The following is a 26,792-nucleotide window of genomic DNA, read 5'->3' as shown; positions in this document are numbered from 1 at the left end:
CCTCATTAATTGCACCGTCACTAAAACTGCCCATTTCCACCTGTGTCTGACTTGGCCTGTCTCAATTCATCTGCCACTGAAACCCTCATTCCTGCCTTTGTTACCTCAAGATTTGATTATTCCAATGCTCTCTTGACGGCTTTCCCACATTCTAGCCTCTGTAAAGCCGAGGTCATCCAAAACTTTCTTGCTCGCTGTCTTCATTCTCAGCAAGTCCAGTTTCCCCCGTCAGCCCCTTGCTCACTGGTCTGCTGGTCACGCAACACTTTTATTGTGACACTTTATTATTGTTTTCGAATCCCTCAGATCTGCGCTGCTCTGATTCTGGCCTCGTGAGTGTTGACAACTTGAATCACTCTGATACTTTTGGCTGAGCCTTTGGTTGCCTGGGCTCCATGCTCTGGAATTCTCTCCCTAAACCTCGCTATCTTTCCACCTCATTTTCCTCCTTCAAGACAATCCTGAAGACATACCCCTTCAACCAAGCTTTTGGTCTTCTGACCTAGTAACTCCTCATGTCGTGCAGCACATGCAAACATACAAAATGGGAGCAGAAGTAGGCCATTCAGCCCTCAAGCCTGCACCACCATTCAATAAAATCATGGCTGATCTGTTTGTGTTGAGTTCCACGTTCCCCATTTACCCCCGACAACTTTTGATTCCCTTTCCTCACAAGAATCTTTCCACATCTGTCTTAAAAAATATTCAGTGACTCCGCCTCCACCATCTTCTAAGGCAGAGTTCAAAGTCGGAATCCTCTCTGAGAGAAAACATTTCTCCTCATTCCTGTCCTATCCGGGTGATCCCTAATTTTACCCCTCATTCTGGACTCACCCACAAGAGGAACATCCTTTGCACATCCACTTTGTCAAGATTGTTCAGGATCTTATACACTTCAATCAATTCACCGCTCGCTCGTCTAAAGTCCAGTAGAAACAAACCCAATCTATCCAACCTTTCCTCATAAGGCTACCCGCTCATTCCAGGTATCAATCCAGTAAACCTCCTCTGAACCACCTCCAACACATTTACATGCTTTCTTAAATAAGGAGACCGAAACTGAACACAGTATTCAAGATGTGGGCCGGGATTCTGCAAAAACGCGGCTCAGTGTTGGCGCCGGCGTAAACGCTGGAGTGTTTCACGCAGACATCAACAGGCCTCTTGGCCCAGCGATTCCGAAGCCCATAGGGGGCCAGCACGGCGCCAGAGTGCTCCACGCAGCGGCGGCGTGATATGTAGCCCTGCACTGCCGGCCGGCAGGTCCGCACATGCACACGGCGGCCGCTTCCGTGGTGGGCCCGCGCAACATGGCGGAGCCACACAACGGGCCGGCGCGGAAGAAGATAGCAACCCCCCCGGATCGCGCCCGCCCGCCGATCAGTAGCCCCCGATCGCGGGCCTGGTCCTCATGGAAGCGCCCCCCCCCCCCCCAAGAGTCTGATGCCCCCCCCCGAGTCTGATGCCCCCCCCCCCCACCAGGACGTCCACCGTGGGCGCAGGTCCGAGTTCCCGCCAGGTGAAACCATGTTAGAACCACACCGGCGGGAACTCGGCTAGTCGACCGCGATTCAGGGACCTCTTTCAACGGCCCCTGACAGGCGGCGATTATCTAATCGTCGGAGATTTCCGTCCCGGTGTGGGACCCAATCATGGGTCTGAGGCCCCTATATCAGCCCCCGCTTCGAGCGCGGTTTTGGCACGGAGGCTCGGAGAATCCCGGTTGTGGTCTCACCAATACCCTGGATAACAGAAGCATTACATCCTTACTTGTGTGTTCGATTCCTCTCGCAACAAAGGACAACATTCCATTAGCCTTTTTTAAAATATAAGTTTGGAGTACCCAATTCATTTTTTCCAATTAAGGGGCAATTTAGCCTGGCCAATCCACCTACCATGCACATCTTTGGGTTGTGGGGGAGAAACCCACGCAAACACTGGGAGAATGTGCAAACTCCACACAGACAGTGACCCAGAGCCGGGATCGAACCTGGGAACTCAGCGCCGTGAGGCAGCAGTGCTAACCCACTGCACCGTGGTGTTGCCCTCGATTAGCCTTATTAATTACTTTCTGAACCTGCAGACTAACATTTGTGTGACTCATGCACTGGAACACCTAAATCCCGCTGCACCTCAGAGTTCTGCAGTCGTTCTCTGTGTAAGTAATATTCTGCGTTTGTATTCTTCCTGCCAAAGTGAACAACTTCACATTTCCCCACATAATACCCCACATGCCCCCCCCCCCCCCCCCCCCCCCCACCCCCGCCCGCCAGTTTGCTGCTAGCCCGTGTTTGAGCCTCAATTGAAGGGGCACGCATGCTGACTGAAAAATTGCAATTAGCCTGTGTAGAATATGGCCCTTAAATGTATCTAATTAGCTTCCTGCTACTTACAGGCAGGCATCCATCATAACCGTCCCCCTCATGCACCACCCAACCCCCAAATCCAACACCGAACCCCCGCTCCTACATTCCTGAAAACTGTCTGGAGACTGGGCAGTGGCGGGAGACCAGCAGTCTGACTGGTAGCAGGAAATTGTGGCCCGCCTCCACAAACAAATGAAGGTTCAGCCTGTTTTGTTATGCTCTTGACGTAGCATAAGCTGCTTCCTTGATGTGCACTCTGACAAAGGAAGGTTCAGACGTGGAGATAGCTTTAACACATTTATTAAACTGTTAACAATTCTCCTACTTGGATTCGACTCTACTGTTAATCCTTCTATAGCTACTCAGGCTGACTAACCAGTCTGCTACAATCCACGTGGTGGGTGTGATGTGTTCCAAATCAATCCTGTGTACTCACTGTGTGTCTCCACTGGAAAGAGAGAGATCATGTGTGCTGTGTCCTTATATATGGGTTGGTGTAATGCCCCCCTGTGGTAGTGTCACCTCTGTGTGTATTGTGAATGCCCATTGGTCATGTCCTATCTCACTGACCTATTGGTTGACTGTCTGTGTCTCATGATGTCTCTGGTGCTCCCTCTAGTGTATATCTAGTCTTAGTATATTTGCATTAACCCCCTGTGTATTTACAGTGTCCTGGTGTATCTGCATTAGCCCCTTGTATGTTTACAGTGATGCATATCACCACACAGCCCTGTTTTTGTCTCTCTCCACAGATGCTACCTGACCTGTTGGGTATTCCCAACATTTTCTGTTTTCATCCCAGATTTCCAGCAACTGCAGTGTTTTTCCCTTTTGTATTTATAGTTGTGTAACATTTCAGACAGGTGGCATGAGAGAGGCAGAGGCAATGCTTACTGATGAAGAATAAAACAGCAGTGTACAGCTGCCATTGTTGCTCGTTCTGGGTGAGTGTGCTTAACACTCAATTTGGCTCTGTTTCATTACTTAGCTCTGGAGTTGCCAGGTATCGTTAAGATACCTCCACAAGTTTCAAGGTAAAGTTCAAAGCAATAAAACCATACATCAATTAGTAAGTTCAAACAAATGAGTTTATTATAGTACAATTATAATCTACTCATGCACACGCTAAGGTGACTAAACTATTCCTACCACTATATAAACCAATACTTATCTTAAACGGAACTGCTGGATCAGGGGACAAGGCCTCTTGCTCTGCACTGGTCCGCAAACTTCAGGTTGGTACGGGTTAAAAAGGGGTCAGGAGTGTCTATCTCTGGTAGCGATCGTTGTGAGACACTTACTTGCTGGTGGCTGCTGTCCGAACCCTCTCCTCTCTCTCATTCAAGGTCTTCTTTGGCAAAAGCTGGTCGAGATGCTGGTCCAGAGAGGAGGGCTGGTTAAGAAGAACAAACTAAGTGTGGGACCTGTATTTTATAGGTCCTAGGGCTTTGCGCCCTTTTGGGCGGACCCTTTACCTGCTCGGAATCGATTGGGTCTCTTCCCAATCGATTTGTTTGAATCCCCCCAATACTGAGGCTATCTCTCGGCTACTGGGCGGGCCTTCAGGTGCTTTGTTTTCGAACCCCGCTGGTGCCGGGGTGTATGGTTTCCCATACACTGTTGCAATCACTTCCCTATTTGTGTCCATTGTTCCTGGGATTGTTCCATTCCTATGTTAACTATTCCGGAGATTGCTTCATTAGTATGTGGAATGTTCGTTTCGGTGCTGTCTGCTCTTTTGGCAGGCAGAATACACATTGGCTTGGTGCAGCCTGTTTGTGCTGCAAACATTGTCCATTTTAACCTGCAAGCTTTGCGTTCCTTCATTTTGTATTTAGGGAATGGCCAACTTCGGTGCCTACACCATGCTTTGAGATTTTGGTTGCCATTCATTTAAAGGGGTTAATGCCGTGACATGCCAGCTGGTTGGGAAAGCATATAAACCCAAGAGACAAAATGGCTACCAGTATTAAATTTCCTGTGTTCCATTTCAGTTTGAGACACTGAGGTCCAATAATGCACTTGAATCCCTTTACACATTTAGGTGGTGAGTATGTGGGTGTAGGGTTTGTGGGTGGATGGTTGTGTGTGCGTGCATGTTCATTTGTGTATAGGTGTGCATGCATGTGTGTGTAGAGAGCATGTGTTCACATGGTTGTGTCTGTGTTTGCATATGTGTGCGCATGTGTTCATTTGTGTGTATAGGCGTGCATGTGTATGTGAGGATATGTATGTGTGTGAGGATATGTGTGCGTGGGACAATGTTTGTGGGTGAATGATCATGTGTGTGTGTACGAGCATGTGGCAGCACGGTAGCACAAGTGGATAGCACTGTGGCTTCACAACGCCAGGGTGCCAAGTTCGATTCCCCACTGGGTCACTGTCTGTGCGGAGTCTGCACGTTCTCCCGTGTCTGCGTGGGCTTCCTCCGGGTGCTCCGGTTTCCTCCCACAGTCAAAAGACATGCAGGTTTGGTGGATTGGCCATGATAAATTGATCTTGGTGATAAAAAAGGCGAGGAGGGGTTTTTGGGTTACGGGAATGAGGTGGAAGTGAGGGCTTAAATGGGTTGGTGCAGGCGCAATGGGCCAAATGGCCTCCTTCAGCACTGTATGTGTGTGTGAGCGTGTATGTGTGTGTGAGCACATACGTGTGTGTGTGAGCATGAGTGTGTGAGTGTGCATGTGTGTGAGCATCTGTGTGTGAGTGAGTGAGTATGTGTGGGTGGGTGTCATGTGTGTGTGTGAGTATGAGCGTGTGTGTGTGTGAGTGAGTGTGTGTGACAGTGTGTGTGTAAGTGCGTGAGCATCTGTGTGTGTTATGTGTGTGTGAACATCTGTATGTATGAGCGAGTGTGAGTGAGCATGTGTGTGTGTGAGTATGAGCGTGTGTGTGTGTGTGTGACAGTGTGTGTGTGTGTGAGTGCGTGAGCATCTGTGAGTATGAGCGTGAGTGTGCGTGTGTGAGTGCATGAGCATGAGTGAGCATGTGTAGCTGGGTGTCATGTGTGTGGAGCATGCATGTGTGTGTGGTTGAGCATGTGTGTGAGAGTGATTGTGTGTGAGCATCTGTGTGTGACTATGTGTGTGAGTGAGCATGAGTGTGGGTGTGTGAACATCTGTGTGTGTGTGTGAGTGAGCATGTGTGTGTGTGTGTTTGTGAGCCTATGAGTGTGCGAGTAATCATGTGTGGGCGGGTGTTATGTGTGTGAACATGTGTGTGTGTGGCATGTGTTCTAGAAGAATCTGATCATCAGTCCAGTTTATTTTATTGGAGGATACAACATACGACCCTTCAGCTTTCAGCTCAGGTGTCACCCCTGAGCTTCTTCAGGTACTAAAGTCGAAACATTTTGTAAATGGTAAATGTGAATTTTGATTCACTGGGATTAACTCAAGCAGAGCAGCGAGAAAAATAACATGACCAGTCTGGTTGGATGCTGAGCTGAAGCAAAGTCAACAATAGAAGCCAGGGATTTGCTTTGGGTTTTTTCCTCCCCTCTTTCTTAAGTTGTTATTTTGTGCACAGTGTGCTGTCGAGTGTGATTTGGTGTTATTTGTCTTACATTGATTCACTTACATCCCTGTTGAATAGGTCACTGTGCTTGTGTTTCTGAGGGCATGGTCAGAAGGAATGCTTTAATTTGAAGCTAATTTTCAATGTGGTGATGCTGCCAGCTGGTAATAGGTTCCTGTGTATTAGATATTCTGTGCGTTCAATCAATTTAGTATTGGCAAGAGTCTCAGCCAGAATTTTTCCAACACCAGTTTAATTGAATGACAGTGCTGGAGAACAATCAGTCCTGTTTCAGTGAACGGCTTGGGTGAGAAAGTATTTTAGCAACTGCTGTTTACATGAGTCGGCTGTGGTGGGATTAGAACCTGTGTCCCCAGAGGATTATCCTAAAGCACTGCATTACTAGTCCAGTGACAATACCACCACGCCACTGTCTCCCATACTCGGCAGTGTGACAGGTATCACTGTTGCCTCTTGAGTCACAAGGGTCCAAGTTCAAACCGCACCCCAGGCTTGAGTGCGAAGGTCTAGGCCGACATTGCATTGCAGTGAGAGTACTACACAGTCAGAAATGCTGCTTTTCAGATGGCCTTCTACCTGCTCGTGTAGATGTAAATCATCCAGTGGGAGAAGGTGGGAGAGGGCAAGTTATTCCTGGGCAATATGTATCCCTCAATCGGCATCCAAAAAAAGCCATATTGGGCTGGATTCTCCCATCCCCCAGCTGCCTGTTGCTCAGCGTGCCGTTCACTGGCGGCGAGGTCCCCTCTACCCGCCTCTTGCCAATGGGATTTCCCATTGAAGCCACCCCATGCCCTCCGGAAACCCACGGGCAGGGGTGCACTGCCAGCGGGAAAAGATAGTCCCAACGGCCGGAGATTTTTGGATTTTATCTGTTCGTTATCACAAATGTTTATGTCTGTTTTTGGGAGCTTGCTGTGTAAGGTCGCCGTGCTTCTCAACACTGACCCCTTTTTAAAAGTACTTTGTTGGCTGTGAAGCACTTTGAGATGAAATCCAGTGATTGCAATATATAAATGCAAATCTTTCTTTCCTTTTCACCCAGTTTCTGCATTTAATAGCCAAGCCAAAACGTCAATTGATGGCCAATAAATACTTTTTCAGAATGTTTCACTGGCCAGGAGCAACAGTTACCTGTCTTTTCCCTCTCTCCCTTTCTAATCCTGGGCATGAAAGTCACTTGTAATCTGCCCCTCCTCCCAACCCTTACCATCTGGGCTGAGGATATGTTGATTGGCACAGACCAAGATCAAACCTTGGTTAAACCTTGGTTGAACCATGCCTACTTCTGGTCTCTGCGTTATAAAAAACAGACAGAGCCACTTGCAAAGTTGCAATGAATCTTCACAAGGATGAAACCAAATTGAGCTGTAACTCGCATGCAAGGTCAAACAGGCCAGTGCTCCTGACTCTAGGAAAGAGGATTTTGAGGGCAGACCTGGCAGAAGTCTTTAAGATTATGAAGAGATTTGATGCAGTAGACGCAGAGAAGACGATTCCACTTCTGGGGGAATCAAAATCATGGGCTCCATACAGAAACGTTGAAAAAGGAGTAGGCCATTCGGCCCCTTGACCCTGCTCCTCCAATCACTCAAATAATGATGTGGAGGTGCCGGCTGGGGTGAGCACAGTAAGAAGTCTTACAACACCAGGTTAAAGTCCAACAGGTTTGTTTGGAATCACTAGCTTTCAAAGTGCAGTTCCTTCCTCTGGTGAATTAATGACTCAAATAATGGCTGATTTGCATCTTAAGGTCAGCCACTTTGGTTCTATAACCCTTGCTATCCTTGCCGAACAAAAAATCGATCAATCCCATTTTTAAAGTTTCTTTCGACCTCCAACCTCCTTCGGGAAGAGTCCAGATTTTCACCACCCTTTGTGTAAAATATGTTCTTCCATACAGCACCCCTAGATGGTCTGGCTCTATTTTTTAGGTTGTGTCCCCTTGAGGTGGCACAGTGGTTAGCACTGCTTCCTCACGGCACCAGAGACCCAGGTTTGACTCTGACCTCGGGTGACTGTGCGGAGTCTGCACGCTCTCCCCGAGTCAGCGTGGATTTCCTCCGGGTGCTCCGGTTTCCTCCCACGGTCCAAAGACGTGCCGGTTAGGTGGCTTTGCTGTGTTAAATTTCCTGTTGGTGTCCAAAAAAGGAGGGGTTACTGGGTTATGCGGATAGGGTGGAGATGTGTGCTTGAGTGGGCTGCTCCTTCCAGCGGCCGGTGCTGACTCGATGGGCCGAATGGCCTCCTTCTGCATTTTAAATTCTATGACTTATACGATCCTGGGCTCCCCCACCAGAGGAAGTAGTTTCTCTCTGTCAACCCCATTAAATCTTCAATAGTGCCAAACAACTCTCTTAGATAAACCGCTCAATCTTCAGTATTCAAAGAATACATGCCTAGCCTATGCAAGCTGTACTCAGAATTTAACCCTTTTAGTCCTGGTGCCATTTTGGTGAATCAATGAAACACCCACTCCAAGCCCGGTATTGAGCCCACACCTTGCCATCTTGAGATGAAAGCCAGCACTCCGTTATTAGCTTCTCAAATTATTTCTATACTGCTCACCAATTTTTAGTTATTTATGTCCTAAATCTTCCTGAATGTCCACAATTCTTAGTTTCCCACTTTTCAGAGAGCACTCTGACTGATCTTCCTTCGTCCAAGGTGGATGATCTTACATTCCACCTGCCATAGTTTGGCCCATTCGCTCAGTCCCCCAATGTCCCTTGCCAGTTTTCTACCCCACATTAAATTCTCTGCCACAGAGCTTGGTGTCAGTGAAAGCTTTGATAGACCATACGAGGTTGGTGCATTGGGGTCAACTTTTATCTGCTTCCACAGCAGATTTTACCCGGAACAGGTCACTGGCCTGTCGTCAGAGGCTTATAACTTGAGGGGGGGGGGTGGGGTAGGTTAGGTCAGTCGGCTGGTTCGTGAGACAGAGCAAGGACAACAGCATGGGTTCAATTCCCACTCGGGCTGAGGTTATCCATGAAGGCCCGGCCTCTTCAACCTTGCTCCTCGCCTGAGATGTGGTGACTCTCGGGTTAAATCACCACCATTCAGCTCCCTCGCAAAGGAAAGAGCAGTCGATGATCATCTGGCACTGTGTTAACACTGAGCCATCAGCAAAGTATCAGAAAGGGTTTATGGGGATAGCGCAGGGGATGGCAAAGGTAGGGTGCTCTTTTGGGGGGTCGGTGCACACCTGATGGGCCAAATGGCCTCCTGCACTGTCGGGATTCTATGATTTACACTTTTTTTTTAATACCTTGAGGGGCGCCACTCCACATCAGGCCATGAGCGTGTTGGAAGGGATTTACAATTTGGGCCACGTTATGGACCCACCTTCCTCGATTATCAAGCCCTGGGGTGGGACTCGAACCCAGAATTTCTGACTCAGAGGCAGAGGCATGACCCACTGCGCCACAAGGCCTCCCCCATGTAAGGTAGTAACTCAACACTCCAACGGGGAGAACCTCTTTATCGAATGTGGAACTCGCTGCCAGGAGAAGTAATGGTGGTGAACAGCATCAAAACATTTCAAGGGAGGATAGATAACGACTTGAGGGCGAAAGGAACAGACGGGTATGTTGATTGGGTTCGATGAAATAAGCTGGGAAAAGGCTTGCGTGGGGCGGAAACACAGGAGTCAGGTTGAGCTGAGTGGCTTTGGATCTGTGCTGGGTAATTCTATGTACCTGGGACACCCCTGGTTCCATGTGACTCCGATCCATACCAGGCGATGGGGTGGCCGAGCAAGCCATCAGTAAAGAACCAGAAGGTGTTTTCTCTGAGCAATGTGTTTTCTCTCTTTAGAGTTACTTGTTTTCAGCAGGATGACAGCCTATAAAATATTATTGATAGGACAAGCAATTCGGCAGATTTCTCACTCTGTTGCTCATCTATTTTTCTATTACTGTATTTAAGCTGTGCCAGGCTCAAAGTGACAGTAATGAAGTATAAAAACATCCTGCTCTGACAGCAAATCAGTCAAGCACACAAATGTCTGACTTGTAAAATATACAATCAGTTCAAGAAAATTCAAATGAAAGGAATATAAGGCGGCTGACAGTGTTGGGTGTCAATAAATAGGTTACAGAGCTGGAGCTAGGCCACGTGCCTGACTGTATACTATAGCCAGTCCATGCTGGTATTAATTATGCTCCCTATCAGCCTCCTCTTCATCACCTTTTCAACCTAGGGTAGATGGTGGCGTAGTAGGTAGTGTGACTAGGAACTCAGGAGGCTCTCTGGAGACAGCGGTTCAAATCCCACCATGGCAGCTTGTGGAATTGAAATTCAAGTAATTAACCAGCAGTGGTGACTGTTGTTTTTTAAAAACCCATCTGGTGTCACGAAGGGAAGGAAATTTGCCATCCTTCCTTGGCCGAGCCTGGCTTATATCTAACTCCAGATCTAAATGAATGCGGTTGAACAAATTTTTTAAAATCTTCTATTCCTTGCTAACCCCTGCACTTAATCAAGTTTGCCCTTAAATGTATCGATGCTAATGGCCTCAACTACTCGTTATTATACCGAGTTGCACCAGTTCTCAGCATTCCCTGGGTGAAGATGTTTTTTTGCCGAATTTGGCATTCCCCTCCTATTCTCCCCCCCCCCCCCCCCCCCCACCTCCCCCTCACATCAATCCCACGACTGCACAAATTAGTCAAATGTTTACGAATTGCTTCTGGAGTACCACGTCAAGCTTTGGTCTCCTTATATGAGAAAGGACAAATAGATGCAGTTCAGCGATGGTTCACTCGACTGATATCTGGTTTGGGGGAGGGTTATCTTATGAGGAAATGAGAAATGTTCGACAAGCTGGGCCTGTATCCGTTGGAGTTTAGAAGATTGACAGGTGACCTTGTTGGAGTTTAGAAGGTTATAAGGTGATCTTATTGCAACATACAAGATGCTGAGGGGGATCTTGACAGAGTAGACCCTGAAAGGACGTTTCCCCTTGTGGGAAGAGACCAGGAGCTGGATTATCTGTCGGCGGGATCCTCCATTTCACCGGCAGCGCTCTCACACCCGTGGATTTCCCGACTGCGTGGGGTGCCCACAATGGGAAACCCCATTGTCCGGTTGCCGGGGCGGAGAATCCCACTGCCAGCGGGGGCGCGCCGCACCAGAAAACGGGTGCAGCGAGGCCAAGGTCCCACCTCAGGACTTGGGGGACACAGTTAAAAAATAAGGGATGGAATCCTCCGTCTTGCGACGCTGGAACCGCAAAATTGAATTGGGCGGAGAATCGCACGTGAGTGCAAATCGAGGACAGCGCAGGGCGTCTAATGGAATTCCATGCTCCTCCCCCCCCCCCCCCCCCCTCCCACCCACACACACACACACACACACACACACACACAGCCAGCTGGACGCCACCCTGCTAGCGGGCTTCACGTGGCCCACCCAAGGAGGCAGACCACAGTAAACCCCACAGGCCGGGGCAGCACACGGCCGCAGAGCATACCACTGGCAAGGGTTGCACCAGCCACTAGCACCCCTGCTGGTAGGGATAGAAGCTGGGGACCCACCAGGCCAGGGATGCAGTGCAGAGGGCAAGATATAAGGGGGGGGTGGCCGGGGGGTCACCGGGTGAACCCTGCATGCATGCTGGTCATTTCATCTCATGGTCCCATCGAACCTCTGGGGTGGTGGAGGTGGAGCGGGGTCCGATTCGGGGGGAAGGGTGGTGGGGGAAGGGGTGGTGGGGGTAGGATTGGGAATCAGGTGGTGTGCGGTGGTGGGTCTTTCACCGGGTAGGCCCTATCACATGGTGCTCCCACATATCTGGCCCTGTCTCCGGGGTCGACACCGGGGCTGCCCCCTGTCTGCCTTGGCCCGTGGGTGCCCGGGCCCGTGCCCAGCTCCAACCCCACACCCCATGCCAGTATCTCCCCTGCTCAACCCTGCACACCCTCTGTACCCAGCTCAGTCCAGCCAATCCCTCACACCTTTCAGACAGAGTACCGAGGTAGGTAGGAATGTTGGTAAACAGATGTTTATTCTTATATGTAAAATATAACGATAATCGCTTATTGTCACGAGTAGGCTTCAGTGAAGTTACTGTGAAAAGCCCGCAGTCGCCACATTCCGGCGCCTGTTCGGGGAGGCTGGTACGGGAATTGAACCCACGCTGCTGCTTTCTTCTGCAACACAAGTCAGCTGTTTAGCCCACTGAGCTAAACCAGCCAGTTGGCCAGGCGGAGTGTTAGGGCATGTAAGGCGAGGACGTTCAACATCAGTTACATGGGCATGGGTGAAGCACAGAGTTTAACGATAGGGGATAGGATGGTCTGGGGCACAATACTTGTAAACCAGCCAAACTGTTAAAATGTCTTGCTGTGTGGCTTGGGTGTCGGATTTTTTCTGTAACACTGCTGTGGAACAATTGTGGGCATTTCTGAGAGGCAGCAAAGAGCCAGCGCCGGAGGAGAGCGAGGACCCCGGAGAGCTGTGGGTAAGGGGCTGGTTTAGCACACTGGGCTAAATCGCTGGCTTTGAAAGCAGACCAAGGCACACCAGCAGCACGGTTCAATTCCCGTACCAGCCTCCCCGAACAGGCGCCGGAATGTGGCGACTAGGGGCTTTTCACAGTCACTTAATTTGAAGCCTGCTTGTGACAATAAGCGATTTTCATTTTTTTTTCATGGTGCGCATTGTGAGGTGCTAGATAAATGCAAGTTGTTGACACCATTGGGCCGACCTATAAAAGTACTGGGTTCGAATGACTACCGATAAGGACCTAGAACAACAAGAGCCTGAGCAGCTCTTGCATGCTGGTACTCCGTCCACGCTTCCATCACGTGACAGTTTAAGTAGCTGCGTCATCATGTGATCACATGGTTTACACTAGGGGAGGGGGGAAAGACCAAAAGGGAAGGTCAGTGTTTAAGGGAGTTTAAATGACAAAAGTAATTACAAAGATGAAAGGCAAAAGGAGACGGTAACGGAACAAGTGAGGAAATAAAAGATGGTCTTGTGGTTGTAGTAGGGTAGCAGAGAGGGAGGGAAGCATGGAAAGTCTGGCAAACAGGAGGAGGCCCCGATGGCGGAGAACTGTGGAGAGTGGGCCATATGGTGGCACAGTGGTTAGCATTGCTGCCTATGGCGCTGAGGACCCGGGTTCGAATCCCGGCCCTGGGTCAATGTCTGTGTGGAGTTTGCACCTTCTCCCCGTGTCTGCGTGGGTTTCACACCCACAACCCAAAGATGTGCAGGTTAGGTGGATTGGCCATGCTAAATCGCCCCTTAATTGGAAAAAACAATTGGGTAATCTAAATTCATTTTTCTTTAAAGAACTGTGGAGGGCAAGGTTGGGGAGAGCCTCGTAGCGCAGAACATCCCGCTGGTCGTGTACCAATAGGAATCCCACCCCAAATACCAGGCCGCACCTCCCCCACTCCCAGTGACTGTGGTGAAGCCATTCCTTATTCTCAAAGAACCGAGTTTGTTCCTCAGAGGGAAGAAGGTTGACTCACCGGAGCTCTTACCTTTCCCTTCCCACCTACTGACAGACTGACAGTTTAAACGGAGTTTTTAACTTAACGAGTTTCTGAATTCATACTGGAAATGCCAACCCTGGACCCGTGGGGTAGCACTCTGATTTCTGTCTCAAAGATTGTAGGTTCAAGTGCCCTGCAAGGGAAACATAAGCACAAGACCCAGGCTGACACTCCGGTGCTGTGCTCAGGGAGTGCTGCTCCGTTAGAGGTTGCATACTTTCGAGCGGGGGCTGGTTTAGCTCAGTGGGCTAGACAGCTGGTTTGTGATACAGAACAAGGCCAGCAGCGCGGGTACAATTCACATACCAGCTGAGAATTTTGAATTCTCCCTCTGTGTACTCGAACAGGCGCCGGAATGTGGCGACGGGCTTTTTCACAGTAACTTAATTGCAGTGTTAATATAAAGCCTACTTGAGGGCAGCACGGTGGCACAGAGGGTTAGCCCTGCTGCCTCACGGCGCCGAGGTCCCAGGTTCGATTCCGGCTCTGGTGTGGAGTTTGCTCATTCTCCCTGTCTTTGCGTGGGTTTCACCCTCACGACCCCAAAAGATGTGCAGGGTAGGTTGATTGGCCACGCTAAATTGGCCCTTAATTGGAAAAAATTAATTTGGTATTCTAAATTCATGAAAACAAAAAAAAACAAAATGTAAGCCTACTTGTTACAATAGAGATAATTATTATTAAACCGAGGCAGCGTGTGCTCTCTCAGGTGGGTGCAAAGAAATCCCACGGCAAACGAGAGCAGCCAAGTTCTCCTATTTCTCCCTCAGCCCATATCCCTAAACCAGGGATCTGATCATTCTCGTGTTACTGTGTTTGTGCGCACGTTGTCTGCTGGCTTTTCCGACGTTGCAAAAGTGACGGTACTCCTAAAAATGGCTCATTGGCTGTATAGTGCGTAAAATCATCCCGAGGGTGTGAGTGAGAAGTTCCTCCTTTCCGTTTCATAACCTTTCCTAAATCTTTGGAACTCTTCTTTGCACAGGAAGAAGAACTGCGAAAAAGTGGAGAGGCCAAGTATGCGCATTTAGGCGACGATCTCCATGTGCTAATTGAGGTGTTCGTCCCCGCTGGAGAAGCCTATTCTCGTATGAGCCACGCACTGGAAGAGGTGAAGAAATTCCTGGTCCCAGTAAGTTGCTTTGAATCTAGAAAATAACGACTTGATGTTTTTGTCTTTCATCTCTGGACATATTTATGAGCTGCTCTTGTGAGACGAAGCACATCTTCCTCACAGGGTACCTGCAGCCTGGCCAAAACCTCGGAAGGCACTGTTTATATATTTTCAGTGAGGGCGAGCCAACCTTATTGAGTGACATCTGTGGACGCTGTAATATGAGCTGCTGCTATGCTCACATTAGCTCCACCATGAATCAATCCTCACAGAAGCCTCTCAGTGGCTGGAAATGCTTGTCAAGGCCTTGTCAAGGCCGTCAGTGCTCAGAGTCAGCAATAGAAGTGGAAGCAAGAATTCCATATGCTTGGCAAGCTGTTTGAAGACTTTCTTTGCACGGTGAGAGTGGTGACATTGGACAGAAATGTACGGCCCCTCCTGCCAGTGGGGTTTTCCAGTCCCGTCCAAGCCAGTGAGCGGCTTCCTGCATTTTGCTCCCCCCCCCCCCCCCCCCCCCCCCCAGGCCACCTCATTGAATAAGACTATTTTATGGTTACACCATGTAATTTGCCCTGAAAAGAGGCATTGTCACCTTCAGAGAGTTCCTTCGAAGAACTGATGGGCCTCGAGGTGTTGGGCACTCTGCTCAACATCTTGGGGAATGAGTGAAGCAGGTGAAAGAGGTAGTTATATGAGATGCATCAGAGAGCGACCAACGGGCACACCATCTTGCAAGCCTTTCTCATTTGTGACATCTGGTTACACTTACTCAAGACATTTTATTATCCATTCTGCACAGCCGACCAAATCCGCAACAAGAATGTTAACACGTACCGACCAATTACAAACACAGTAGCCAGACCAATCAGCAGCAAAATCCCACCATCCTCCCCCAATTGCTTCTTTCCTTCTTCCACTCATTCCACCAGATGATAGGCTGATTACACTCACAGCAACATGAAAAAGACAGGTACACATATAAGTCTCTCTCTGTCAGTACACAGCCTCCCCATATATCCTTAGTTGCGCCTCCTCATGGTGACTCATGGGAACTGGGTCACTTGTGGCTGAGACTAAAGGTTCATAGGAACGAGGAGGAGGTTTGGCCCCTACAGCGTGCAGACCCACCAGCACAGGGACACACCCTGGCATTCATGGACTAAGCTCTGTGATGATATGCATAAAGTAAGTTTGTGCATAATGTTATGCACAAACTCTGACCACTCTGTGGAAGTGCAAACCCATCATGTGACCCTGTGGCTGGGGGTTGGGAGCAGGCCGTGCTAAGGGATAGATGAATTTTGCAGTATCTCTACAATGGTTAATTAGTGTCAGTGGTTTATTATCTTATTTATCTTAGTTATCTTTATCATGCAGTTTTTTCATATTAAATCATTTAAACTAGATGTTCTGTCGTTTATCATTTACTTGGGCCGGTCTACAGGACTTGACAAGCTCCTGATGGATGAATAGTTCCAATGCTTTGTGCTTACCTCAGGAGAGCTAAGGGAGTAGATCCCCCCACAAAATCTGGAGTGGGGCCCATAAATATGTCATTTTTCTGGAAACTCCTACAACAAAACTGATGGCAAACGTAGCTCTTTGAACTCAAAACTCAATCAGGGAGGTCGGGGGGGGAATATTCCAGTCGGTCTCTGATCAATGGCCTTGATCAGCCTATTGACCACTTTAACTAGGTACCCATTGCTTACGGAATTATGCACCTACCCACCACTGTTCCCACTCTCATCAGCCCACTATAATCGTGTCCATGGAGGGGGTCAAGGCCACGGAGGGATTTCAGAATAAATAGTTATTAAACAGAATGTGCTTTGCACAGAGGTAAGGGGCTGGATTCTCCGTCGGTGGGATCCTCCATTTCACCAGCAACGCCCTCAGACCTGCGGATTTTCTGACGGCGTGGCTGCCGCCCAGTCAGTAGCGTACTCATTACTGAGCCAAAGGGTTGTGGGTTCACATCTCTCTCCAGACATAGAAGCACAATAATCTAAGGTGATATGCTAGTGCGGTATTGGAGGAGTGCTACATCATCAGAGGTGTCCCCGCTGTTCTCTGAGGAGGATAGAACCATATTCCTATAGTGCTGAAGGACACCATTCAGCCCATCAAGTCGGCACCAACGCTCTGAAAGAGCACCCTACCTAGGCCCAATTCCTCCGCCCAATTCCCGTAACCCCATAACCCCACCTAACCTACATATATTTTGGACACTAAGGGGCAATTTAGCATGGCCAATCCACCTAACCTGCACATCCTTGGACTGTGGGAGGAAACCGGAGCACCCGGAGGAAACCCACACAGACACCAGGAGGAAGTGCAAACTCCCCACCCATGGAACCAAGGCCGGAATTGAACCCTGGCGCTGTGAGGCAGAAGTGCTAACCTTTGAGCCATCATGCTGCCCAAAGGTGGTAATACTGCCACTGCACCTACACGGCTTCCATTTTGGGTATCTACTAAATGTTTGAATCTACTGGATGTTTGAACAGCCCAGAATCTCCATAAATTTTTCCCAGGCTCGCGGCGTGGAGAGGTCACTCCAGTTTCATTGCCAAGCATTAACATAACACTGGAGACAGCAGTTATAAGTCAATGGAGTTAACCACTATGGTGCAAACCATCAGCTTACAAAATGGAAGACTACCACTCTTTATGTGGTGTGTAACCGTAACATTGTCTTACTCAGTGTTACCCAAATATGCTTTTGTTAACAGACTTCTCAACTCCAAAGATTTGTGTACATACGCTGCTATTGCAGTCCCATCAAATTGTGTCATTCAGCTCATATTGCCTCTCTTCATTGGTCCAGTGAAAATGCTTCGCACTTAAACAAATAATTTCATATTGAAAGTAATCATGTTTTAGTAAAACACAACAAGACCACCTGCTTTCGGTCACCATGGGTGGCACAGTAGCACAGTGGTTAGCACTGTTGCATCACAGTGCCAGGGTCCCGGGTTCGATTCCCGGCTTGGGTCACTGTCTGCGCGGAGTATGCACGATCTCCCCGTGTCTGAGTGGGTTTCCTCCGGGTGCTCCGGTTTCCTCCCACAAGTCCCAAAAAACGTGCTCGTTAGGTGAATTGGACATTCTGAATTCTCCCTCTGTGTACCCGAACAGGCGACAGGAATGTGGCGACTCAGGGATTTTCACAGTGACTTCATCACAGTGTTAATGTCAGCCTACTTCTGACACTAATCAAGATTATCATTATTATTATTATGATTTAAATACTGACAAGTTACGGTGAAGTTGCGAAGAGCCTTGGTTAGACTAGATTCAGAGGGTGACTGTTCACAGTTTGGCCTCCACGTTACAATGAGGATTGTCAAGGCACAGAAAGGCACAGAAGAGATTTATTTTCCCAAGTGGTACCAGACCTATCAGGGAAAATTTAGCAGGCAATTAGGGTCTTTACAAAAGAGAAGACTTACTCTGATCGAGACTATTGGTCTCACGACACCCACGTTATCGGGCCGATTGGGCTCCGCGTGAGTCTCGTGGAGTACGAGCATCCCCGCTGAGGGGCGGAGCTCCCTCTTCAGCGGAGAACAAACCAGAGTATAAAAGCCCCGGCCTAAGTGTGGGACTACCCTTCTGGGGGGGTAGTCCCTTCTGGGGAAAGTCCCTCTGGGTGTAGTGCCTTCTGGGGGTAGTACCTTCTGGGGGTACTGTCTTCTGGAGGTAGTGTCTTCTGGGATCACTGTATACATTGTCTTCATTCTTCTGTGAACAAATCTTCCGTTCCTTACCTTTCCTGAGTGTTCACTTCTGTGAACTCGACAGAGACCTTTAAAATGACGAAGGAGTTCACAAAGGGGAAAAGCAGAGAGAAAATGTTTCCACTTGGTAAAGATGAGGCACCATAAATTTAAGGTAGTCACCATTAAATCCAATAAGGAGTTTAAGAGGAATCTTTCCGCCTAGAACGTCATTAGATCTAGAACGCATCACCTCAAGTTGAAGCAAAAACCATTTGTGCATTTAAGGGGAAGCTGAATAAGCAGGGGGAGAAATGAATCGAAGGATAAAGTGATAGGATGAGATCAAAGTGTGTTGGGAAGATGCTTGTGTGAAGCATGAACACCGACATGAGCCAGTTGTGTTGCGTGGCCTGTTTCTATGCTGTAAATATTACATAATTCTCGGCAAAAGAACATTTTGTTGCAGTTGCTGATGAAAGGCTGTGATGATCAGAGAAATTAGCAATTGCATTGACACAAGTAGATGAATTAATGCTTGAAGTTCGTTACATATTTCTCATGTAAATTTTTATGTTCAAAAAGCGGAGGGCACCGAGGCTGAACGCTGCGAGGTTAGCTGACAGGAATGTGTGGACCAGTTGGGCCTTGGTGCATAGTTCTCCTCTCCCTCAGGCAGAATCCCTCTCTCAGGACTCGAGAACATAAAGCAGGCTGGCAGTCCAGTGGCGGAGTGCTACACTGTCAGAGATGCTGGATTTCTAGTACCCAATTCATTTTTTCCAATTAAGGGGCAATTTGACGTCTTCAATCCACCTACCTTGCATATCTTTGAGCTGTGGGGGCGAAACCCATGCAAACACAGGGAGAATGTGCAAACTCCACACGGACAGTGACCCAGAATCGAACCTGGGACCTCGGCGCCGTGAGACTGCAGTGCTAACCCACTGCGCCACCGTGCTGCCCTGAGATGCTGGATTTCTGATGAGACATTAAAGGAAGACACCCTCTGGCCTCTCAAGTAGATGTAAGGTGTCCCCTGTGACTATATTTTAAGTTTCCTGCATGATTGGCTCCCTACATCACTGCTAAAGAGAAGGTTAAGAGATTATCGTATTAAGATGATCATATCGTAGAGCAGCACGGTGGCGCAGTGATTAGAGCTGTTGCCTCACGGCGCCGAGGACGTGGGTTCGATCCCGGCTGTCCATGTGGAGTTTGCGTGGATCTCACCCCCACAACCCAAAAAAGGTGCACAGAGTAGGTGGATTGGCCATGCTAAATTGCCCATTAATTGGGGAAAAAGAAGAATTGGAGACTCTAAATTTATATTGAAAAAAAGATGATCACATCGCTGCTGATGCGATCTTGCTGCGTGCTCATTATCAGCTGTTTTCCTACATTGCAACAGTGATCACACTTCAAAAGTGCTTCATTTGTTTAAAATGTTGCTCTTTGGGCTGAGGTCAAGGAATATTCCAGTCGGTCTCTGATCAACGGCCTTGATCAGCCTATTGACCACTTTAACTAGGTACCCATTGCTTACGGAATTATGCACCTACCCACCACTGTTCCCACTCTCATCAGCCCACTATAATCGTGTCCATGGAGGGGGTCGAGGCCACGGAGGGATTTCAGAATAAATAGTTATTAAACAGAATGTGCTTTGCACAGAGGTAAGGGGCTGGATTCTCCGCCGGTGGGATCCTCCGTTTCACCAGCAACGCCCTCAGTCCTGCAGATTTTCTGACAGCGTGGCTGCCACCCAGTCAGTAGCGTACTCATTACTGAGCCAAAGGGTTGTGGGTTCACGTCTCCCTCCAGACATAGAAGCACAATAATCTAAGGTGATATGCTAGTGCGATATTGGAGGAGTGCTACATCATCAGAGGTGCCCCCGCTGCTCTCTGAGGAGGATAGAACCATATTCCTATAGTGCAGAAGGACACCATTCAGCCCATCAAGTCGGCACCAACGCTCTGAAAGAGCACCCTACCTAGGCCCAATTCCTCCGCCCAATTCCCGTAACCCCATAACCCCACCTAACCTACATATATTTTGGACACTAAGGGGCAATTTAGCATGGCCAATCCACCTAACCTGCACATCCTTGGACTGTGGGAGGAAACCGGAGCACCCGGAGGAAACCCACACAGACACCAGGAGGAAGTGCAAACTCCCCACCCAGGGAACCAAGGCCGGAATTGAACCCTGGCGCTGTGAGGCAGAAGTGCTAACCTTTGAGCCACCATGCTGCCCAAAGGTGGTAATACTGCCACTGCACCTACACGGCTTCCATTTTGGGTATCTACCAAACATATTCCCAAAGGAAGGAAAGATAGGGCATCAAAGCTGGATCTCCTTGAATTACAAGGGAAATAGTTGTTCAAATAAACTGAAAACCTCCTGTCCATCATAAGGTCAGAAGTGGGAATGTTCGCAGAAGACTGCACAATAGCACACTGGGCTAAATCGTTGGCTTTTAAAGCAGACCAAGCAGGCCAGCAGCACGGTTCAATTCCCCTACCAGCCTCCCCGACCAGGTGCCGGAATGTGGCGACTAGGGGCTTTTCACAGTAACTTCATTGAAGCCTACTCGTGACAATAAGCAAATTTCACTTTCACTTTCACAATGTTCAGCACCATTCGCAACTCCTCAGATAATGAAACAGTCCATGTCCAAATACAGCAAGACCTGGACAATATCCATCCTTGGGTTGACAAGTGGCAAGTTAGATTCATGCCACATAAGTGACCATCCCCTACAAGAGAGGATCTAACCGTCACCCTTGACATTCAAAGGCATTACCATCGCTGAAAGTCCCACAGTCAACATCCTGGGGGTCACCATTGATTAGAAACTGAACTGGACTAGCCATATTAATACTGTGGCTGCCAGGGCAGGTCAAAGGCTAGGAATCCTATGGCGAGTAACTCATCCTGACTCCCCAGAGCCTGTCCGCCATCTACAAGGCACAAGTCAGGTTTCCTCCCACAGTCCAAAGATGTGCAGGTTAGGTGGATTGGCCATGCTAAATTGCCCTTAGTGACCAAAAAAGGGTGGGAGGGATTATTGAGTTACGGGGATAAGGTGGAAATGAGGGCTTAAGTGGGTCGATGCAAACTCGATGGGCCGCATGGCCTCCTTCGGCACTGTATGTTCTATGATCGCCCATGTCCTCTGAGAGCATGGTACCCAGATGAGGATACCCAAAATATTTACACCTGTTCATATTCTGTTCTCCAAACTCTATGTTTCCAGTCCACATGTGTTCATTCTCTTCTCAGAAGTCCCAAAGTGACTCTTTTTCAGAATAAATTATCACCTTCATTATCGTGAGAGGTGGCACATCGAATTTCTTTGCTGACTCCCTATCGCTACAGCAGAGAAAGCCTTTTGGAATCTCGTGACTTGGTTCTTTTTTGTAGTCCACTGCGGAAGGAGTGTGCAAATTTAGACTAATCTCGTCATGCTTTTCAGCTGTCCCATTTTAATTGGTACACCCTGACCTTAAATAGCAGAACTGAGAGAAAAAAGTGCAGCACTTTGGAATTCGCGAGCTGCTAAAAAAAATAAATGCTGTTTCTGTAGAAAACCACACTCTTCATCCAGAAGCAGTGACCCAGTTTTACCCGATTTCCGTGCACAAATTGGCTGCTGTGTTTCCAACATTAAACCAGTGACTACACTTCAAAAATACTTCACTGGCTGTAAAGCACATTGGGACTTCCTGAGGTCATGGAAGGCACAACATAAGTCTAGCCTCCCTTTCCTTCCGAGAAAACCGTAGTCTTCTCCGTACATTTTCTCTTCAGGTTAAAGCTATTAATAATAGATGGTCAACTGTTTCACTTCCAATTAGTTCCGATTGCTTGTTTAGCTAATAATTAGTCTGCCTGTTAGGAGTTGATAAGTGGTCCGTGGAAGAAAAGCAGTGATTGCCCTTGTTAGCCTTTTAATAATGCAGATAGCAGTCAATAAATAACAGGACCACTAAAGGTGAGGATTGCTTCAGTTCATTTACATGGGGATTCCTACTCTTCTTCAATTGGTGGAAGCCCAAGGGAGGTCTTGTAAGTACAATCGGGTTAAGAGCGTTTGATTTAAAAAACAAACTACTTCTCGGTTTCTACCATTGTGGTATTTTTGTGACTTGAAGAAAGAGACTGGAGATTCAAGTTCTTCTCTGCTCGTCAAAACCAACTGACATTTATACAGCATCTTCAAGGGAATGAAACATCCCACCAAGGTGCTTCGCAATGTGTGTTATAAAACAAAGTTTTAAAAAATATATTTTTTATTGCGATTTTAGCGATTTCTTTTTTTTAACAAAGTTTAAAACAAAATCAGACATTTGAAATGAAATGAAAATCGCTTATTGTCACGAGTAGGCTTCAATGAAGTTACTGTGAAAAGCCCCTAGTCGTCACATTCCGGCGCCTGTTCGGGGAGGCTGTTACGGGAATCGAACCGTGCTGCTGGCCTGCTTGGTCTGCTTTCAAAGCCAGCGATTTAGCCCAGTGTGCTAAACAGCCCCTATGATATTTATATATCATAGCAGGAGTATCCCCCCCTCACACCCGATATCAAATAGCTCCCCCCCCCCCCTTCCTCCTCCTGCTTAACTATTTCAGTGTTTCATTGGCGTCCTTTTCTATATTACACATTTTCAGGGTTTTAATTGTTTACACGTGTCGGCCCCAACAAAAAAAATAGCAAGATGGGAAAACGAGGTGTTACATGTGGGGTACCTCACCTTCGTATAAAACAAAGTATGACAACAAGCCACATCAGGAGTGTCATGATGATGGAGGAAAAACACTGCATAACAAACAAAAACAGTGCACTTTTAATAAAAACCTGCGGGTTTTTAAAAACGGTCGGACAAGCCAGAGATGGCTGAGGATGTAAAGTCAGTGGACGGGATTTTCCGGTCCCACAGTGACTCCCGCATCGTGGGTTCCCCGATTGGAACGGGACTAGACAATCCCACCACCAGCCAATGATGGGTCACCTCCACCACCACAAAATGCACCGGGGGGGGTGGGGGGAAGGGGTGCCCGGTCACTGGTTAAATTGCTGGTGGGTGATATTAAGAGAAAGATGATGGAACGCCACCCTGTTTCCGACGAGGATACATACCTGAAGCTAATGAACATCTCCTGTGGAGATAATGGGCAATAATGGGCACTGATTATCATCTCAGAAAGAGTGATCCTGTGATGAACGTACCAGACGGGTTCATCGATTTCATCTTCCAGGCCTAGACAAAGGCTGGGATAAGAGCCAGCTGAGATACTTGGTCAGGGTGCATTGGTGCTGGGGTGTCGGAATCTGTGTGACACAGAAGCAGAGAGCCAACCAGCCAGCTGCAGACACCCCTGCAAAGAGTTTTGCAGGTATCTCTCTCGCTCTGATCATTGAAGCAAGCCAAGTCAGCCAAGCCACAGCTGAAAAGGAAACCGGGTCACTTCCCCGTCAAAGAGCACAACATTGGAATCTTGAAACCGGCTATTCACCTTGTTCAGACAACCTGGGATAGTGCCCGGTCAATTCCAGCCCCACGGGCTCCAGAGTCACAACAGAAGTGAATTCACCAATATTTCACACATAGTTTCTGAGATAACTATGGAGCTTCTGGGGCAGCACGGTAGCATGGTGGTTAGCATAAATGCTTCACAGCTCCAGGGTCCCAGGTTCGATTCCTGGCTGGGTCACTGTCTGTGCGGAGTCTGCACGTCCTCCCCGTGTGTGCGTGGGTTTCCTCCGGGTGCTCTGGTTTCCTCCCACAGTCCAAAGATGTGCGGGTTAGGTGGATTGGCCATGCTAAATTGCCCGTAGTGTCCTAAAAAGTAAAGTTAAGGGGGGGGGGGTTTATTGGGTTACGGGTATAGGGTGGATACGTGGGTTTGAGTAGGGTGATCATGGCTCGGCACAACATTGAGGGCCGAAGGGCCTGTTCTGTGCTGTACTGCTCTATGTTCTATGTTCTATGCTCTATAACTGACCCTTGACTGCTCCAATGGCTCGCAGGCACCAGATTTGTAAGTGAAACACTAAAAAACTGTAACATCAATAGAGGTAAGACAGGCGGTGATTATCATAGAACATCGGTCAGCTAATCTATTACTTCCCCTGCCTTTTCCATCCCACCCTCGACCCAAACGCACACAAGCCACATTCAAAGGGGAAATGAAAAGGGTAAAAATGGTTGGGATTAAAATGGACGAAAGGGATGAGTGTTCCTAGAGTGAGCCCCAGCTGAGGTATTAGTGAGAGAGTACACCCCTCTCTGAGAGAGACATTTAAAAGAGTTCAGCTCTGAGTTCAAATCAAAATTAAACTCAAAATGGGGTCTGCTCTCTCTCAGCAGAACCTTCTGGAATAGCCAACACCAATCGGCACTGAAGTTTAGGTAAGGTCCGAAATTTGACGTAACTGGTTGGCTGCCAGCCAAGTCGATAAAAGTGCGTAATCACTGGACCAAACCAAGCAGCCCATCTCACTGGGTTGGGGGGGGTGGGGGGGGGGGGGGGGGGGGGGGGGGGAGGAGTTCCATGAGGCTAGACCAAATTGCACATCTGCCGGGGGTGTCCCGTTGTTTTTTTAATCAAAGGTGCAATCCATCTGAAATTCCCAGCAACTGTCCAGGCACGAAAGTTATAAAAGCGAATAAAAACAGAAAATTAAGGGAATACACGAGGGAAACCAGATTTAAACAGGAGGGTTCTTACAACCCGCTGACATCAGCACTACTCGAATCACAAATCATAACAGCTGCATTGTCTCGTCATCTATTTCTCACAAGTCAGGCATTGTTTTGTATGGTTTTTTTTGCTTAATTTGGACTAAATTCTCATTTCTAGGTCAGATTTTCCAAACCAAAATGGCGAAGTGTAATTTTTGGCGTGAAAATGAAGGAAGGCCCCAACACTCTTGAGCCACCCCCGCCCCCTGAAGCTGTCCATCTGGAACTGTCTCTTTGTACACACTGGTGCTCAGTGGAGACAGTGGTGCTCATTTCCTTCATTCCTCCTAGAGGTCATGTAAGGATCCTTCCTGTTTATTCCCTGATTTCCCTTTTCTTTTATTTTTGCGATTATGATTTTGATCCAGTGATGAGTAATGGACCTGTGATGTGAATGCAGCCTGTATCTTGAAATCGGCAAGAAGAATCCGGAATGCATCAGTGATGAACTCACTTTGATTGATTTGGCTTGTGGCCAATGAATTGACTCAAATGGCTGTGCCCTGCCCGGTGGCCGGCGGTGATTGGTTCTGGTCCCACTGCCATGTTTCGCAGTGTCACAAGGCTGGAATTAGTTTCATTTTGGTTCTGAAGCCTGGATGGAGGTGTTCTTGCTCTCTCTCTCAAACAAAAGCCTGGAAAGCGAAGTCGGTTTTAGGCAGTGTCTTGCATTGGGAAAGCAAGGTGTAGAGAAGGTATTCCAGAGCTTGGGGCCCAGGCAATTGAAGGCACAGCCATCGGCCCTGGAGCCATTAAAATTAGGAATGCTCAAGAAACCGGAATTAGAGGAGGACAGATATCTTGGAGGAGATTCCAGAGATACAGAGGGGGCGAGGCCTTGAAAACAAGGATGAGAATTTTAGAATTGGGGTGTTGCTTAACTGGGAGACCATGTTGGACAGCAAGCAGAGGAATGATAGGGGAACGGGACTGGGTGTGAATCAAGACACAGGCAGCAAAAATTTGGATGATTTCAAGTAAGAGACCAGCTGGGAGTGAGTCAGAATAGTTAAACCTGGAGGTGAAAAAAGCATAAATGAGGGTTTCACCACCAAATAAGCTGAGACGGGGGGAAAACAATCAAGTGATGGTGTGAAGAAATCTATCTGGCTAGGATACAGACAGACTGATTCATTCTCAGACCTTTTCCCGACTGGGGGGGTGGAGTGGGTAGATAGGGAACAGAAAAAAACTCGAGCCTATTTTTTGGGGGGGTGTTTGCATGGGCTGGATTCAGATTGTGTGATAACAGTGCACTATTGCATTGGCGGAACATTCCGCTGTGTTAATAAATGGTGTCTCAGTTCAAACAGTGAACAAAACCGTGGATAGAATGCACTTAACATCCATGCAGCAGACCAACAAATGATGATTTCACATCACGTACAGAGTTTCATTCTGGATCTGGTGGCTCTCAAATCAATGGTTGCGTGGGTGCAATCATGATTCGGGATGGTCTTCTTCAAAGCTGAAGTTCTCGGGTTGCCAACTGTGCATTGGCTGTTTAGCACAGGGCTAAATCGCTGGCTTTGAAAGCAGACCAAGGCAGGCCAGCAGCACGGTTCGATTCCCGTAACAGCCTCCCCGAACAGGGGCCGGAATGTAGCGACTAGGGGCTTTTCACAGTAACTTCATTTGAAGCCTACTCGTGACGATAAGCGATTTTCATTTCATTTCCTGGTGGTTTCTTCAGAAGACCTTTTGCATTTAATCACCCTGCATGATCAAAGGGTTTTTCTTTTCCCCCATCTGAACTAATAAACAAAAGTGTTCAAGGAAAATGAAAGAAA

General features: G+C 48.1%; 1 protein-coding gene across 3 annotated transcripts in view; it reads left to right on the top strand.

Annotated features, from left to right (window-relative positions):
* The window catches only part of khdrbs2 (KH domain containing, RNA binding, signal transduction associated 2), a 907,500-nt gene that overhangs the window by 386,058 nt on the left and 494,650 nt on the right, over positions 1–26,792 (top strand). For all 3 annotated transcript variants that reach the window (XR_005461061.1, XR_005461060.1, XM_038800664.1), the window contains exon 4: positions 14,403–14,549. Coding sequence is in view for 1 of the 3 variants with exons in the window: in XM_038800664.1 (XP_038656592.1) it covers positions 14,403–14,549 (147 nt within the window). In the remaining 2 variants the exon portion in view is untranslated. The remainder of the gene's footprint in view (positions 1–14,402; positions 14,550–26,792) is intronic.

Source organism: Scyliorhinus canicula, chromosome 6 (assembly GCF_902713615.1).
Source record: "Scyliorhinus canicula chromosome 6, sScyCan1.1, whole genome shotgun sequence".
Lineage (NCBI taxonomy): Eukaryota > Metazoa > Chordata > Chondrichthyes > Carcharhiniformes > Scyliorhinidae > Scyliorhinus > Scyliorhinus canicula.
Note: the sequence above shows the minus strand (reverse complement) of the source record. Positions and strands in the feature narration are given on the sequence as shown.